This window comes from Gymnogyps californianus, chromosome 1 (genome assembly GCF_018139145.2).
Source record: "Gymnogyps californianus isolate 813 chromosome 1, ASM1813914v2, whole genome shotgun sequence".
NCBI classification, from domain to species: Eukaryota; Metazoa; Chordata; class Aves; order Accipitriformes; family Cathartidae; genus Gymnogyps; species Gymnogyps californianus.
The window spans coordinates 121,066,411-121,082,883 of NC_059471.1; the positions used below are offsets into that span (position 1 = coordinate 121,066,411).

At 36.5% G+C, this 16,473-nt stretch overlaps 1 protein-coding gene across 2 annotated transcripts in view; it reads right to left on the bottom strand.

Annotated features, from left to right (window-relative positions):
* The window catches only part of NECTIN3 (nectin cell adhesion molecule 3), a 68,296-nt gene that overhangs the window by 30,680 nt on the left and 21,143 nt on the right, over window positions 1-16,473 (bottom strand). For both annotated transcript variants that reach the window (XM_050905015.1, XM_050905007.1), the window contains exons 2-4: window positions 12,022-12,360; window positions 4,558-4,854; window positions 2,596-2,713 (exon numbers count right to left, since the gene is read on the bottom strand). In XM_050905015.1, the coding sequence (XP_050760972.1) occupies window positions 2,596-2,713; window positions 4,558-4,854; window positions 12,022-12,360 (754 nt within the window). The remainder of the gene's footprint in view (window positions 1-2,595; window positions 2,714-4,557; window positions 4,855-12,021; window positions 12,361-16,473) is intronic.

The following is a 16,473-nucleotide window of genomic DNA, read 5'->3' on the forward strand; positions in this document are numbered from 1 at the left end:
AAAGAACTTGGAAGAACAATCCAACTCAAGCTCTAAAAACTAACAGGCAAACTAAGAAGCACTTATACTGCTGTCAGGATTATCTGCCTGTTCTTTTGCATCCAGTTGAGCTATCACAATAAATACTTCTGTCAATACACACTTAATTTACAGGACATTTTGACTAGGATTTCCAAGCAAGTGTTGAAGTAGTTTCTTCCCTCTCAACCTGCCTTTTCTCATCCTCCATCACTTTTCCATCTAAATTACACCACTGAAACCGAATTTGGTGCTTGGTGATACATTTGGGGAAACAATTGCTTAAAAAAAATTTTTTTTTTTTCCAATCAACTGGCTTTTCCAAATCTATCATTTCCCTGTAGCATTCTGCATGTGATTGCAGTAACAACTGTGTAAGCCCAACAGAGAAAGGGAAAAGGTCAAAGGCACTGGAACTATTTTAACAGAGCTGCCAACTGCCCATTGAACACCTGTGTAATTTCACACCATTGCATCCCATTTTGCTTTTATCTAACTATTCATTAACAGCTAAGCAGGACTAAGTCAATATTCAAACATGTCATCACCAGGTCTTAGTATCTTGGAAGCATTTAGCAAGTGTGATTTTAAGTACTACCGAACAAAAAAGCCACCTCTGACACTTTAAAATTGGTACTCAAATGGAAAAAACCCACAGTTATAACAGTAAACGTGATCTCCAACAAATGTAGATTCAAGACAACATTCCCATGATTATTGCCCAGAATTGCTTCAGCCATGTAAAGTTGATAAAGGTGATTAAGCATGTACTTCATAATTCATAGTACCAGAAGCATTTATTTCTAAAAACATTATAGAATAGTCAATTGGTTTGAAAGCTCTATTCTAATAAAGTTCTCATGTGCAACATTTTAAAATACTATTGATGATGAAAATATTACTATCCTAGCAAATACGATGTCACCTTTGCTTCCAAGGGATAAAGATTTTTTGTGTGGTAGGTCCAGCAAATATTATAATTTGAAACCAGTAAGATAGCACACAATATCAATACAGCTAGTTTCCATTTCATTAAACACTTCTTTTGCATCGGTCCCGCCCCCCCCGAAAAGTTCCTCATTCACCAGTATTACAGCTTCTTGGATGGGTTTTCTTGTTGCTCAAAGAAAGAGGTACACCAGTTTTATTCCAGAAAATTAAGCTTTTCTTGTAGAAGTTGGTTCAGTTTAGGATGTTTAAAAGTGACCTCTGAAGCTTGAAATGTTTTAAATATATTTAAATATGTATATTTCTTCTGGAATTGGAAATAGAGGTGGCATTGATTAGTTCTTACATACATGTCAAATTCAAATCAGAGAACTGAGAACCCAGTTCATCTGAAGAAACAAGTGGTACTGCTGTTGAGAGCCTGGCATGCTTTTTTAAATATAGGAATTTTTGTGTGTCAAAATCTCTCATCACACTGATTTTGAGCTAAGCATGGGATGGGGATAGCAGCCTACTGTAGCACGTAAGTAAAGCATACATTTTACTAAACCTACTTTAGTGTAGCCATGGCATTCTGACTAGAGTTAGCTGCAATACTGACTTAAGATTTCAATGGCTGCTTTTAGGATTGAGTTATAGTAATGTTTTTTTTTTTCCTGTGAAACTGCCATCAAGCAATTCCAAAGTTATCAATACAGCATTTTCAAACCACATTATGACTACTGTTCCTATATACTACATTATATCTACCACTGAGAAGACAGGGAAATGGATTACAGCTTCACATCAGTAAATATTCCTGTGATTTTACCAACAGCAGCACTGTAATATAGCTACATATAAGTTTACACTGTCCTTACGAAAGTTATTTCCTTTGTCTCTACAGGCAAGAAATCAATTTAAAATAGCTGGGTTTATTTTTTTTTCTTCACAGGACAGATTTTGACTATGCTTGCTTTTATTGTCTTTCTCTGTCCCTTGCCCAAAGTACATCCATGGCTGCAAAAGCAAAGCAGTAAGTTTCAGAGTAGGGCCCACCCAATCCATATATTCATTAAATGCAGCTGTTATGTAAGAATTTTTTTTTTTTCTGGAAAAGACCTAGTTTCCATCACCACGCAAAACACTGCATTTATCTGTCTTGGCAACTACTTGAACACTTTTCAAAGACATGACAAATTCTATAATTCAGTAAGCTGTATTTGCCACCTCAATTGTAATTTCCAGATTTTAAAATGCAGATACAGGAAAGTCTGTTCAAGTGTTTACAATCTACTTTAAGTATTAATAAAACAGAACTAATGAAGTAATAGTTGGATCCCTACTAGATTTTTTGGGCTTTGCTCTATATACTGCAACATGCACAGTTTAGTCTACTGTATTAAGTAACTACAAAGGATTTTATCCTGACAGTAATGAAAAACTGTTCAGGCTTGTAAATTTACATGATATCCACTCACCCATACTCATACATACACTCATCTTGTATCCTCCTTTTAAAAGGCTGGACAATACCATTACAACCCAATACAAGTCATATACTCCTTGTTTTCAAAACAGGTGTTTACTGTAAGCTAAGAGATTATACCACTTAAATCATGTGGCAAGCCCCTTTTTATAAATATTTACCTGGTCCACATAAATTCCATAGGTAATGGATTTGCATCAGCATTACATCTGAGCTGAACGTTCTCTCTTCCAATGAACCAGTTTCCATCATAGCCAGTTACTGAAACTTCTGGAGCATCTGACAAAAAAAGATTTAACCTATCACAATATTTTCTTTAAACATGAACTGTGTGTAATGGTCAGCTCAGTGGAGCAGGAAGTGTTTTTTGGGTTTTAGTTTTTGTTCGGGTTTTTTCAATTTAAAAACCACCAACAACAAAATACACAGAGAACAGCAATACAGTTCCAAGTTACAGCATAATGTGCAGCAGTGGATTAGATCAGGAACAGTAAGTTGTTTTAATTGGTGCAACTGTCCCACTGTGCGTTTTCAGCAAACATACAGCACTTTGGGGAAGTGAGAGGACTTCAGAAGAAAAGATTCAGTTTAATGTTTTTTGGAAGTGAGGAATGGTAATTTAGAGCTACTTCTCACTAACAAGATACAGGAAAGGATCAGAAACAGCGTTTTGAGAAGCCAGGTAATTAGGAAATCATCAAAAAGTTCATAGATACCAGGTAAAAAAGTTAACAGTTATCCACTGGCATGATAATGTGGAATTAGGTTGTTATGGCTCTAAAAAGCAAGGAGGCCACTTCAGATAAGCCAGAGAGACCTAGCTGAAATATTCAGAACCCAGAGAACAGAAGAACCAGTATGATTTGGTATAAGCTCCTACAGCAGATGGAGGAGTAGTTGCAAAAGCTGTAAGTGTAAGGGAAGACTGAAGGAAGACTAGAGAACACAGACATAAAAATCTCTGCTTCTCACTTGCTGCTGTGTTGCTTACTATACAATCGTTAGAAGTTCTGAAACATGCCTTAGCACTAATAAGTTTAAGACCAACTTGCCTCCTCATTATACTTTAAATACAGAACTTCATTCTCTTATTCAGTTTGAGACAATAATGCGAACAAATAATCTTTAATTCCATTTCTGTATCAATGGCACTTCAATCTAGAACTTCATTTCAACATTGACAAAACAAACCAGTAGTAATCACTATTGTATGCCCAAATAAGTGATGCTTTACCAAACAGAACAAGAACAAACCCACAAGAGGTTCCAGTCAAACCAAAATGGCAAAGTTTACTTTTTCCAGACACTACACTTCTTCTAATTGAATTGATAGACTTCTATGATTTAGGAACTTCAAAGCAGCATGCAGCTGAGACAGGATACCAAAGGAAGAACTTGAAAATAGCTCATTTTGGTCATGTATGCATTGTCTAACAAAAAATGCATCACATGCCTAAAGCTTATTTGTCTTAACTGGTTTTAGCTAGGCAGCGTTGTAAGCCGTCTCACTTCATATTCACGTGTTTTAAAGCCACAAATTTGTTAAAGAAGCCTCATACAGGTTTGAATTACACGAGCAATCTGCAGCTGAATAACAAGTGTTAGGAATGTATATATTATCTTCTTGTTTCCTTATGAAATTAGAGTGGAAAAAGCTTAGTAAGTAATTTGAAAATAACTTACTGTCCCCCAGAAGACCTACTTTCAACTTGTCATCTCAAACATGAGTCTTCATTAGAATTCTTTTTTAATACTGCTGGAATTGTAAGACACTATAAACAGTTTATGGATCAACTGAGTTTGTTATTTTGTCTGTAATCTTTTCAATGTTAAATATAAACGTGAATAATAATAATGTTTACCCATGAGCCAATATCCAAAACAAACAGTAGAAACATAATTGTATTCTAGGTTTGTGACTAGATTCTTTTTATTTTAATACAGACACCCTACGTTTCTACTCCTGCCTGACCTACCTCTTATCACATGCTTTTCTATAAAGTTTTAATTCCCCTTTTTTTCCAAAGCAGTAAGTGCTCATCTCCTTCCCGTGGAAGGTATACACCGATAGAGGGTGGTTATAAGATATATAACAAGTAGTAACTACCTTACAGAATACTTACACTGTATGTCCAACACATGAGGATATCTTATCTCCTTTTCCAAAGCAGGGTGCCTCACGATACAAGTTATACGTCTTCCTCTTGCAAATCGTGTAGGGACAATCATATACTGACTTACAACTGTCACCGTTTCATTTGGAAACAAAGTAGAGCTGGACTCCATTTCACCAAGACCGCCTTCCCAGTCAATCTCTGCAGCAGGTTTTCCAGTGGCTGCTGTACAAGTGGCTGCTATTGTCCTATTTGCACCATCTATTAGAGGGTTTGGTCCTTTCGTTAAGCTCACAACAGGTTCAACTAGGGAGGGAAAAAAGTAAATTTAAACAAAAAGACTCCACATCTTTGAAACTGTTGCTATGTAAAAAGACAAGATCTTCATTCATTTGCAAAAGCCCATGCTAATCAGATATCCTAGAAATAAGATCACGTCATACCAGAAATGATAGCCCTACAAAGCTTTGGGCTGGTGATACTGTTCACCTTTGTCCACTCATTGAAGTTTAATGTTGCTCATTCTCTACATTTAATGCATTGACAGGGAATTCCAACATGGTTAGGGTCAAAACGCCAACTACAGTGCTCCCGTTGCAGTGTCTGACAACAGACAGCTTAAGATATTAGGTTGAAACTACACCGTGATTTTTTAAAAAAGCTTAGATTCTGCTGCACTTTCAAGTGTTATACTTAAAAGTATTAATCTATACTGTCAGTTTGTGTCATTTCAAAGCTACTTAATTCAGTGTTTTAACACCTGACATTAAGAGTTTAAGCTTCTGTTGATCAGTACAATACAAATTGATTCCATGCTGAAAAAGACAGTTAACCTCTAAAACAGTATTTTTATTATATATACACATACATTATATATAAAATCCAATATGTACAAATATATAATTTTTATATAAAATTTGTATGTTTGACATACAAATAAATTCTTTCTATATATAAAATTCTCTCTATATATATTCTTGTGAATGAATCCCTACAGAAGTAAAAAATTTGAACTCAATACTATGTCCAAGACTCAAGAAATCCACAAGAGGAAGCATCTGACCTCCTTGTAAACCCATTGCTCACCCCAAAATTTTAGAGGCTTAGAGAACACACTTCCTTCTAAAAGGAAGTTGAGTTCCTGATGTACAAGTCTACTGTGAGGGCCATAGACTGAAAAGCTAAAATCTCATTCTTATTTAAGAAATCTGTTTCAGCCCTGTACGAGCCATCCACCAGTTGCAGCCTAAGTCAGAAATGCTATCTGGTGCTTGAGATCCAAATCAAGTTTTTGCTTTCTAGGATGGCCCGCTTCTATCATGAATACTAGAAGATGCACGTTTCCCAGTAGCATACTAGCCTGTTACATGATCATTGTCTTTTGATCTAATGAGGCTGAGTCCTCTGAAGTCAAGTCATCACTACACGCCATAACACTTCAGAATCTACCACAGTGGACCAGCCCTCACTAATTACAAAGCAGAGGCAACTCCTGCAACTTCTGTGCCTTTCAGTATCCTATAAGAAGGAGAAGCTCAGTTCACAGAATTTCTTTCCAAGAAGTTGAAGCTGACCCACATATCTTGAAATGAAATAGAGCAGAGTTCACAATACCTGGCAAGATACTTCTCCAACTACCTATACTTTCAAGAGATAACTGGGTAACAAATATTTTCAGCCTGAGTTAATTCAGTGCCAGAATTAGTTTTTGATCATTTTCTTCTCAGTCTAACACTGCTCATGTCTGAAGAAGGTGGTTTATTATTTGCTCAATTAGAGTAAAAGGAAAGGCAACTACTAAATGGATAACCTTATAAAAATATGTGTTTTCTGTTCTATGCTTAGACATGCTTAAAGAATATACCTCATTACCAAATTGAAGGTTGGTTGTTTGGGCAGATACTGAGAGTGGATTATTTTCTACTTTGTTTCTCTGAATGCCTACCCTCTGTGATTTGTTAGTGACTCTACTGTAAATAAAGCAACAGCAGGGTTTCTCTGCCAAGTCTCACATTCAGTCTTCTAGATCTGAAGCATCTCTAAGCTTCTTTCAAAATTTGATTCCCTGCTCTCCAACATTAGCAACAACTAAAGCTTTCTGCAATAAGCTTGGATATTTGAATTGATGTACATATGAAGCATTCTATCATCTGAAAAAAGCCTTTAAAACCTAGTATGGAGAACCTGACATTATATAGCTTTGTTATTTGACCCACAATTTGGCTTCCCTCATTTAACATAAACATTACCACCTTCTTCCCGCCAAATGACTAGTAGTAACCTTTTCGACAGCTTCTGTAGGATTACCGAAATGCAGAAGTAAACACCCAAATTTACATTTAGTGTCTTACAAGCATAAAGATACTCTTTGCTGTATCCCCCCCGCCCTGTACAAGATCTCCATCACGGTGAAATCAATTAAATTCGTGGCTATCATTAGCTTTTCATGCCAGAACTTATAGACTCAAATCATTTCAGCTGGAAACAGTTTCATATATTCTATTCCTTTGAGTTTTCCTCAAAAAAAAAAAAAGCACACAACTCCAGAATTTTTCCTCTACCCCTTTGTGAAGGGATACATAAGTCAACAAGAAATCTTAACTAAGGTAGCAGAGATCTCCAGACCCAAAGCAGACTCAGTACACTGCTTCACTTACCATGCTTTTAGAGAAAAATGTCTCCCAGTATTAAGTGATAATAGCCAGAGAACAGGATATAGACTCATTTAAAAAGTCTAGTTTCTCCTAAGATTATCATTACCAGGAAAAAAGCATACTTTGCTTTCTCAAGTGATATCTGAAATTTGTGAGATTGGCCAGTTTCAGTTCACCGTGTAATTCTTAGTTTTACACTTGTCAGAAACAAACAAAGCTGAACTATTCAAAACTACTTGACTTCATAAAATATACTTATTCCCAGTCCAATGTGTTTTTGTGCTTTACTTTTTTTATACTTCACAAATGGTTAGGCTTCTACTGTCACATCTTCCCATAAATCATGATTCTTGGACTACACACCAACTACAAGATAACCAAAGAGCCACATACTAAAAAGTGGAAAGCAACTCCAGTTATGATACTTATTTCTATAGTCTATCCTTCAGGATTACTTTGTCCCAGCAACTGAAGCAAAACCAGCAGAAACTCAGCTACTCATTCTACAGCCTTTCTAGCTGTTTCACTCATGGATTAAGATAAGTATCTTGTGAATGAATCCCTAATTACAAGGGGCCATTGGCATCTCACCTCTCACAATGGCAAACAGCTTTACTGTTTTCACCTTGGAAAAAAGATTACCCAAAGTGTGGGTTTGGAGGTTTTTTTTTGTGGGGTTTTGGCCTTTTTTTTTTTTTTTTTTTTTAAAGTGTAACTTCTATATACAGAGACTCTGGTAGCAGTCCTCTTTTGTCCCAGGACCATTAAGTGTGCCACATGAATCATACTGAAACGTGCCCTACAGACTTCCATTGCTCACAGTGATGGTGGTGGGGGACACATGAAGGAGGTTGGGAGAGCATCAGAGAAGCTGCTTCACCCATTCAGTAGAAACATTATGCTCTATTCAGGTCCAATGAAAAAGATGGTGGGGACAATGCTTAGTTTGGGAAAGGAAGCCACCAACGCCACAAATATCCAAAAGCAGAAGGGACCTGCCTCCACAATGTAGGAGTTCAAGGGCAGTGGCTGTTTCCCCCATCCCCTTTAAATAATCAACAGAATAGATACACTGACTGAACGGACAGAGGTTATCAAACAGTCACTGCACACGGATCATCTCATTCATATATCTTAGAAGAATAGTCACACAAATCCAAAGCAATATCATGGCATGAATTACAGTCTATTTATAAGAAATGGTGGCTGAAGCATGGAACCTAGATGTGCAGCTGTTTAGGAAGTCTCAATGAATTTGCACACCTGTGCTAGCCTTTTTACTGATTCATGACCATTATCTAATTCAACCCTACTTACTCTACCTTCACTTTACATTCACATGGACAATCAGAGATCTCTTGTTGCTGAAGTCCTTACACTTCTTTATCGAAAAACAACATAATAAAGCATCCAGAAAAGAAAAAGCCTTAAATCCTATTACATTAAGTTTCCAGGCCTCAAAGTTTCTTCTTGGTGTTAAGTACTTCATAAGCCTTTTTCAACTGCTTCTGTTAGTTTTAAAACTAATTTTCTTCTGCCACTGTGCACTGGAGGTCTGGAAGAAATTGGCACGATTACAACACAAACAGTATTATTTCCACTTACCATTAAATTCACTAATTCCTTGGCAACAGCATGACACTGGGAATTGTCAGCCCCTTCTTCATCACAACTGACATTTACTTGAGTAACTTCTTTCCAAAACAGTATTTCTACTTTTTATTTTCTCTCCCCTCAAAACCAGCCGCCTTATATTTCTGTGTAACTTATCCTGCCCACTAATTAATCCTTTATTATTGACTTTGGGTTTTTTTGTTTTGTTGTTGTATTGGTATTTTGTGTTTGGTTTTTTGTTTTTTTTTTAAGACCAGTCAGTTCACTAATTTGTTATCTACTTGATACTTTTTCTTGGCCCAGTGTATTGTGTGGTACTTAAGAATGTGTACATCTCATCAAATAGCACTTTCAAACACCATTACTTTATCAGAACTGTCTGAGAGGATCCATTTTCCACACTGTCTGACATGCATCTTCCTTTAATTCCTTATTGTAAGAATTTCCACATTAGTGTGTCTCGGATCTATTCATGGTGACAGACCTACATCTTTGACATTCTCATCTGTGCAGCTCATTTTTCACTTGTAGAATTGGTAAGAGCTAGCCTGCAGAAGAACAAGATCTACTTTATCAATACCCATGCTGAGAAATCTAGCTTCGCAAGACAGTAGAGTCAAACCAAACTAAGTATTTAAAATAGTCATGTACAGTGCTCAAGCTAGTAACATAAAAATTATGTTAGCTCTGCAAGCTACCCTGTCACACACCATCTCTTCTGCCTTCAAACGCCATTTTGGCCAGTTTAGTCAGCATCTTGAGAAAGAAACACCTTGACACAAAATTCTTCACAATTTTTTGCCCTAGTTTAACAAGGTAAGTTTGAAGAATCAAAGTTTTAGACAAGATCAATACACCTGTTTGACCCAAAAAGCATCTTCCTATTTTCACTGTCTTAACCTCTTCTTTTATAGTGCATTTCCTTAAGACAACATGAGGCACTAGGCAAAGAAAACTGGGAGTGAGCAAAGTCACCAAATGTGGTAAGTCTGTTAAGCTTAAGTAGTGTAAGACAGAAGTCCTAAATACGGTCTGAAGGGGTCTGTGCACTGTGGCAAAATATAGGACGTTTTATCCTGTAGTTATTTTTTTCCTCCATTTGTCTTCAGTGTCTCTGCCTTACAGTGTACAAGCATCTACTACATGATTATGTTAAGTATGTCCACTACACATCGGAAGGAAACTAATTCTTTGCTAAATAGGAACAGACAGGGACTAGGAAAAAAGGCAATGCTGCTTGGACTGGAAACAGTTTCAGCCCTAGGACATGAACTTTTCTGTCTTCACTTAAGGAAGAGTTTTTTAGAACAGTGGAAGAATGCAGTCAGAATTAAGCTGATTTTAAGTTACATCAGGTTTTAAATTTTGATTAGAGCTATTCCATGCCTTAAGACTCTGCTGAGCTTGGAACTGCTGAGCTCAGGCCAGAAAAGTTCAACAATTATTCAGTTACACGCATATTCGGAAAACCATTACTTCCCCAGCATTTTTACTGTTTAAGTCTAGATGTCAGTGTAGCAAAAAGCTTTCAGAAGGACAGAAAATGCACTGCTGAGGCCACAGAAGATAGGTAAGTCCAACAGAGGGTTGGCTACCCAGCTGTACATGCAAGCCAAGCAGCTGCTAACTACAACAGAAAGGCATCTTTGCAAGTAGTAGTTGGGTTTTGCAATTCAGAGGTTGATACCAAGTCACTGAGAAGCTTACAACTATCAGTAACCATCTACATCAACTATGAAAAAAACTATGATCAGGACCACTGTATACCTGACAAATACTTTACCTATTCCAACTGCAATTTTTGATAATATATATCTTATCAAGCAAGTTGTGGTCCTCCTACATTTTCAAATGTAGAATGATAAACACACAGGCCATACGTTTGCTTTCCAAGTTCCTCCTCAGGTTCTCCATAAATTTAAAATTTGAAGGGCAAAATGGACACAACTACTAAAGTGACCTGAAAAAAAAAAAATCTTAGAAATAGGAACTGACTAGAAAAGATGAGGGAAAGCAGTAAGAACCTCCCACTTTATGTTGATAAAGCACAACAGCTGAAACCTGAAGTCAAGACTGCTACAATAGCTACAGACATAGCCACTTGTAGTACAGACAGAAGACAGATGGGAAAGAGAGTCATAAGCTACATGCTTTGTACATCACATAGAACTTCTTTGGTCAAGTTACTTGTTTCAAATTGGATTAAGCCACTTGCTTTGATGCGTTTATTTTGCCCCACCTTGTGGTGAAAGCCAGTTTACATACTGTGCTACAGCCATCTGATTAAGCTCCTGTAGTATTGTACTGCTGTGGAAAGAGATCAAAGACCAAGAAGATCCTAAAAAGCACATTTGTTTATAAAAATAGAGTCATTGAGGACCACCTCAGCTGTAGAAAGTATCACTTGACTACTTGCAGTGGATACAGAAGTAACTTACTCTATTATAAGAAGGTATAATACTATAAGGAGAGGGCACATCAGTAGGTTTTCAAGTTTCAGGATAGAGTAATCATTTTATCTCATACTGCACTACCACCTAAGTCTACCTGTGCTTCAGTACTAGTCCTTTACAACAGCAGTACTGACCCCTCAACAAGACAGACAAAATTAGTTTATGTGAAAAACTGAGTTTATATAAGCTTCACATTATGACTATCCACAACCAGTTAAGGGCTTAAATTGACTCTTTCTTCCCACAACTCCTAGTAGTAGTCCAGGCAGTTTTGCTTTATATTTATGCTGTGCAAAGAACAATTTACATCACCAACGTCAAGCAGCTACATTAACTTATCATATTAGCAACACATTTATGAGGGAATTTAGCCAAGGTGGCAGCTAAAGCTGTGTTTGGCAGCTTCTCAGCACACACACACACAGAGGTCCCTAGTATCAGCATTGCCAGGTCTAACTTCTAAAGCACTGTCCAAATGTTTAGATTAGCACAACGCCTAAATAGGAACTGCTTATTTATTTTTAATAACTGGACAATCAAAGAACAAGTTCTAAAGAAGCAAGACCCAAAAGAAGTCTGCTCAATGATGTTAGTAAGAATACCAAGACACCTGTTACGGAAGACTGGCGAACACATTTTTTGTATTGTCGTTGGGTTAAAAGGTAAAATACAACATATTAATGAGTATGAAGAATTTCACTAACAAGTTCATGCTACTAATTTCACCTCCTTTCATAAAAAAGTTGACTTACCTAGTACTGTTACAGTTGTTGATGACTGTGTATTTCCAAGTGGGAATGTAACTGCCTTGCAAATATATTCTCCTGCATCAGAAAAGCTTACATTTTTTAAGATGATTGTTGCATCAGTAAGTGAGTAGTTTTTAAATGATACTCTTCCTTGGTATTCTCCTTGAACAGATATTCCGTATTCAGGATGATGAACCGCAATAGTCTGTGAACTTTTACCATGTATCTTCTCCCAAGAAACCTGTGTTATTGTTTCATTGACATCAATTATGCATTTCAGTGCAACCTTCTTCCCCCAAACTGCTGTCACATGTGGATCAACAATTGGTCCAGCTAAGGCACCTAAAAACAAAGCAATCATTAGTTGGTACACAAGAAGGTTATGCCTCTAAGTCTTCACATTAAGCCTTCTTCAGTAATTAGCTTGCCTTTTTCAAGGAGAATTCCTACTTTCTTCTGAATAACTGCATTCTAGCTGATTCACAGCAGTGTGGAAGCATTACAAAAACATGCTTTAAGCAGAAACATCAAAGCTAGGTGTAGATCAACCATTCTTCAGAGAATACTAATATACAACTTTCTATAAAAATGACCCAATAATTGTGTAACTGGTGTATCAATCTTTTGGGAATTTAACTAGATATGAGCATCGTGTGTATTCAGATTTACTGAAAAAACAGTAATCAGACATGGTACTTTAGCAGTCTAATTACTGATCCAGAGCATCAGGTAAAAATTTAAGTTAAATTACTGCACTTATTTCTGCTTTCAAAAGATAAGACTCCTAATAAAGACAGTTTAAGGAGAAATGCGTAAGTGAAACTTCTACCACTTAACACACCAGTAACTAATTAAAAAGCAAAGCAACAATTAAAAAAAACCAAAACCCCCAAAACCCCACAAACTATTCCATCTTACAGTGACAGTCAATCTAAGAATTCAATTTTATCTTTATTGGAAACTAGGATACTGAAGCTATGTACCATCATACATAGGCAATCTTTCTGCTACACTGTAGTGCAGTGTCTTCACACTAGATCTTCCCTCTGTGTTAACACAGTAAATATGCAAGAGTAGGTATAGTGAAGTGTTTGCTTAAGATTCAATGTATTTCCATCTAATACCTAAAATACTTTCAACAGTAGCAACTGCATTCTGAGCTCAGCGTTTTACACCACCTCCTTTCAAGAAAGGAAATCCACCAGGACAAATCAGTTCATTAAACCACAGGTTCACAATTTATTTTGCCAAACAGATGCTCCAGCAACTTCAATCATTCTTTCTCGTGGAGTAAACTAACATGATGAAAAAGAATCAAAGTCTTAGTCCACACAGTATTTCTTTTTACTGTGCTTAAGTTTTAACAGAGTCATTTCAACTGCTCTGATTTTCTCTATGGTTATCAAATCAGTACTCAAGCTGTTACTGAGAAAGTTCACCCATGGAACAAGATTCACGTCTAAATTTCAGTAGTCCCATTTTCACATGCACGAAGAGGTCATTCAACTTGAGACATTAACTGCCTTTTCAGTCAACAACTTCCCACAAAAGAGAAACCATGTGTTCAGGAAAAATTTCTCTATATGCCTTTACGTACGAGTCCATTGTTAAAAGCTTTCCATTTCCCATCAATTAATTTTTCAGTGTTCAAAACATAACTAAGTCCATGAAGTCACCTAAACAAGCGATTTAAAGATTCAGCTATGGATCTCTTCAGTATAAAACTACTGACTAATGCCAATAGTATGAAAACATTAACTTGCACAAATAAGTCAAACTAAACCTGAACTTTATACCAAGATTGTTGATACACCAGTCACTAAGGGGGGGCTGGTGAGGGGAAAAAAAAAAATAGCCAGAAAACTCAAAAAACTGAATGAGTTTCATATAGAAAATATCTACTATGAATAATCCACGAGTAATGAAAGAACATTTTGTCTAGTGTCCTCATGCCTCTTGAACTAACACATATTGTTGAGACAGACATTGGAAAGAGGGCAACTATTTGAACACTAACTGAAATGTGCAGAATTCTGCCCAAACTTTGTCTCCACTTGCCATTGCTACACTTAAGTATAAGGTAGAGTGTTCCTTAAAAAGTATTTAACTATTGCTTTCTACCTTACATATGAATAAGGCTCACAAGTTAGATTTCTGCAATGCATTTCAGAATGTACAGATTATACATATTCTGTAATGTCATTTAAAAAACCCACACTTTTGTTCAGAAATGAGCAATTTGCAATTTTTAAATCTACTGAATCTTAACCTGTACTGAACCTTAACATAATGATCAGCTGTATATAACTCCAACAAACTTAGTACAGAAAAGCCCTACAAGTAAACTTGCACAAAAGCTGCTCGGACTTCTCGAAAGGTAACAAACCTAATTGGAAAGTCATCCCAGTTAGTGGAACACACAAGCTGTTTTGTTTCCTTTTAATTTTTTTTTTTGACAACTCTACTTCCAATAATTAGAGGCTTTAGCTACATAAAGATGACCAGAGTACATTTAAAAAGTCAATACTCAACTAACAGTTATCCCTTTTTTCAAGATGTGAAAATAAAACATTTTTTCCACCAAGGAATACTTGTGGACAGCTCATTTCTGCTGTGAGGACATTGTGTTCTCACATGAATTGCATGAATATTTTCAGAAGTGAAACTTTCTTATTGCTGCTACTTCCAAGATTTACAGACTGAACTGAGCAGGCCTCATACATACACACACTTGCAGCTATACAACATTAATCAGTTACATCTTATTGTTCATTCACCTTATCCAGTAAAGGAAGTAGAGACAATAGATCATTACACCAAATTTTACACGTTTATCTCATCCTCTGACACATGTTCAGACTCCAAAGGCAAAAAAAAAATCAACTCATCTATGCTAATCACTTAACTTGAACTTATGTACAGTTTATATAACAGTATATATACTCCAAAGTGTTTGAAGTTTTAAAAATAGTTTACAGCTCAAGTGAGAACAACCACATCTTTAATTTGCAATAGCATCTCTGGTTTTAATCTTCAGCCAGTTATTATTTAACTAACTTCCTTTGGTTGCTGAGCAATCAAGCTAACAGTTCAAACTAGCAAGTTAATTGCTATGCTGATATTCAGGGCTCTTCAGGACTCAGGTCTCTAAGGTAGGTATTTCCTTTGACACAGAGACTTCCACTCGAGAGGCAATATTTTGCTCAAAGGTTGTACTTGAATAATGAGTAACAGCTACATGTCTACTCCAAAACAAAGCTTTAGAGGCTTACAATGCACAAGATTCTGAAGAACAAGACAGTTGAAGGCCACATTATACATCTCCTTAACTGATCCAAGGTACTGATGCATAGGACACATTTACTGTTTTAATAAAGCCTAGCTCTCCTCCTCCTGAAATCTAATACTGAAATCTGACCTTCTTCGCTTGCACTTTCACAATATAGAAGTCCTTGCTTATCATTCTCAACATCCCTTAAGGAAACAATTTGTATTCACTTACTAATCAAGATCTTATTGTGTAACTTCTCAAGGCAATACCAGCACCACCAAGTTTTCTTACATTTTTCTTTAGATTTGACAAAGTTTTTGTGGATCTTCTTTCCCTTTTCTTTTTGCTCACTTAGAAGACAGAAAAAATAGCTTATGTCTTCCCTCTCATTTCCTCAATCATGTGTGCTCTGACAGGTCATATGTTCCAGCAGGTCTTTGAAACATGGAATGACGTTCTCGCATAACCCACTTAATTGAAGATACTGTCAGATGACTTTTATTGGTGGGTTACAATAATTACTTGAGTATCATGTTGTGATATGGCACTCAATACAAATTAACTTCAAAGCTTTGAACCTAACTGTATCATTCAGCCTGTACAAATGTTTTAGAACTCGTTGTCTGTACCAGTCAGCCAGACTTCCTACTTTAATGAAACAGTTCATACTACCGTTCAGATTGCACAGGCAACAGACAGCAATTTACCTTGTTTTGATCAGCAAGAGATTTTCCAAGCACTGTTTCATATGCAGCCTGGTATTATTGCCATCACCAGTACCTTTAGATGTTTCAATTTTAGCTAAGTTCCTATGCAGTAACTGATTTTTTTCATCACACAGTGATCCAATCCATGCTGGTAATACTTCACATTCAAGTCTATCACAAGACTACCTGGTGCCTCAAGCTAACAGAAATTAGGCAGGTGGATACTCCTCCTAGCTGATCTACCTGACACACCTATTTTCCAATCTACTTGCAAACATGCTAATAAAACTCTCAACCTATTACACAGATAACACTTAGTTGCATGCAGACACTGACAGTCCACATCTCAGCTTCTCAAACTGCAACAGTTCCTCTCTACCTCTAATTTTAACAACTGAGAGGACTTTTAAAAAAGCAGTCATTTACTATTCATGGCTCCACACTTACTTATTAATACCATGAGACTGCCCTACCTCA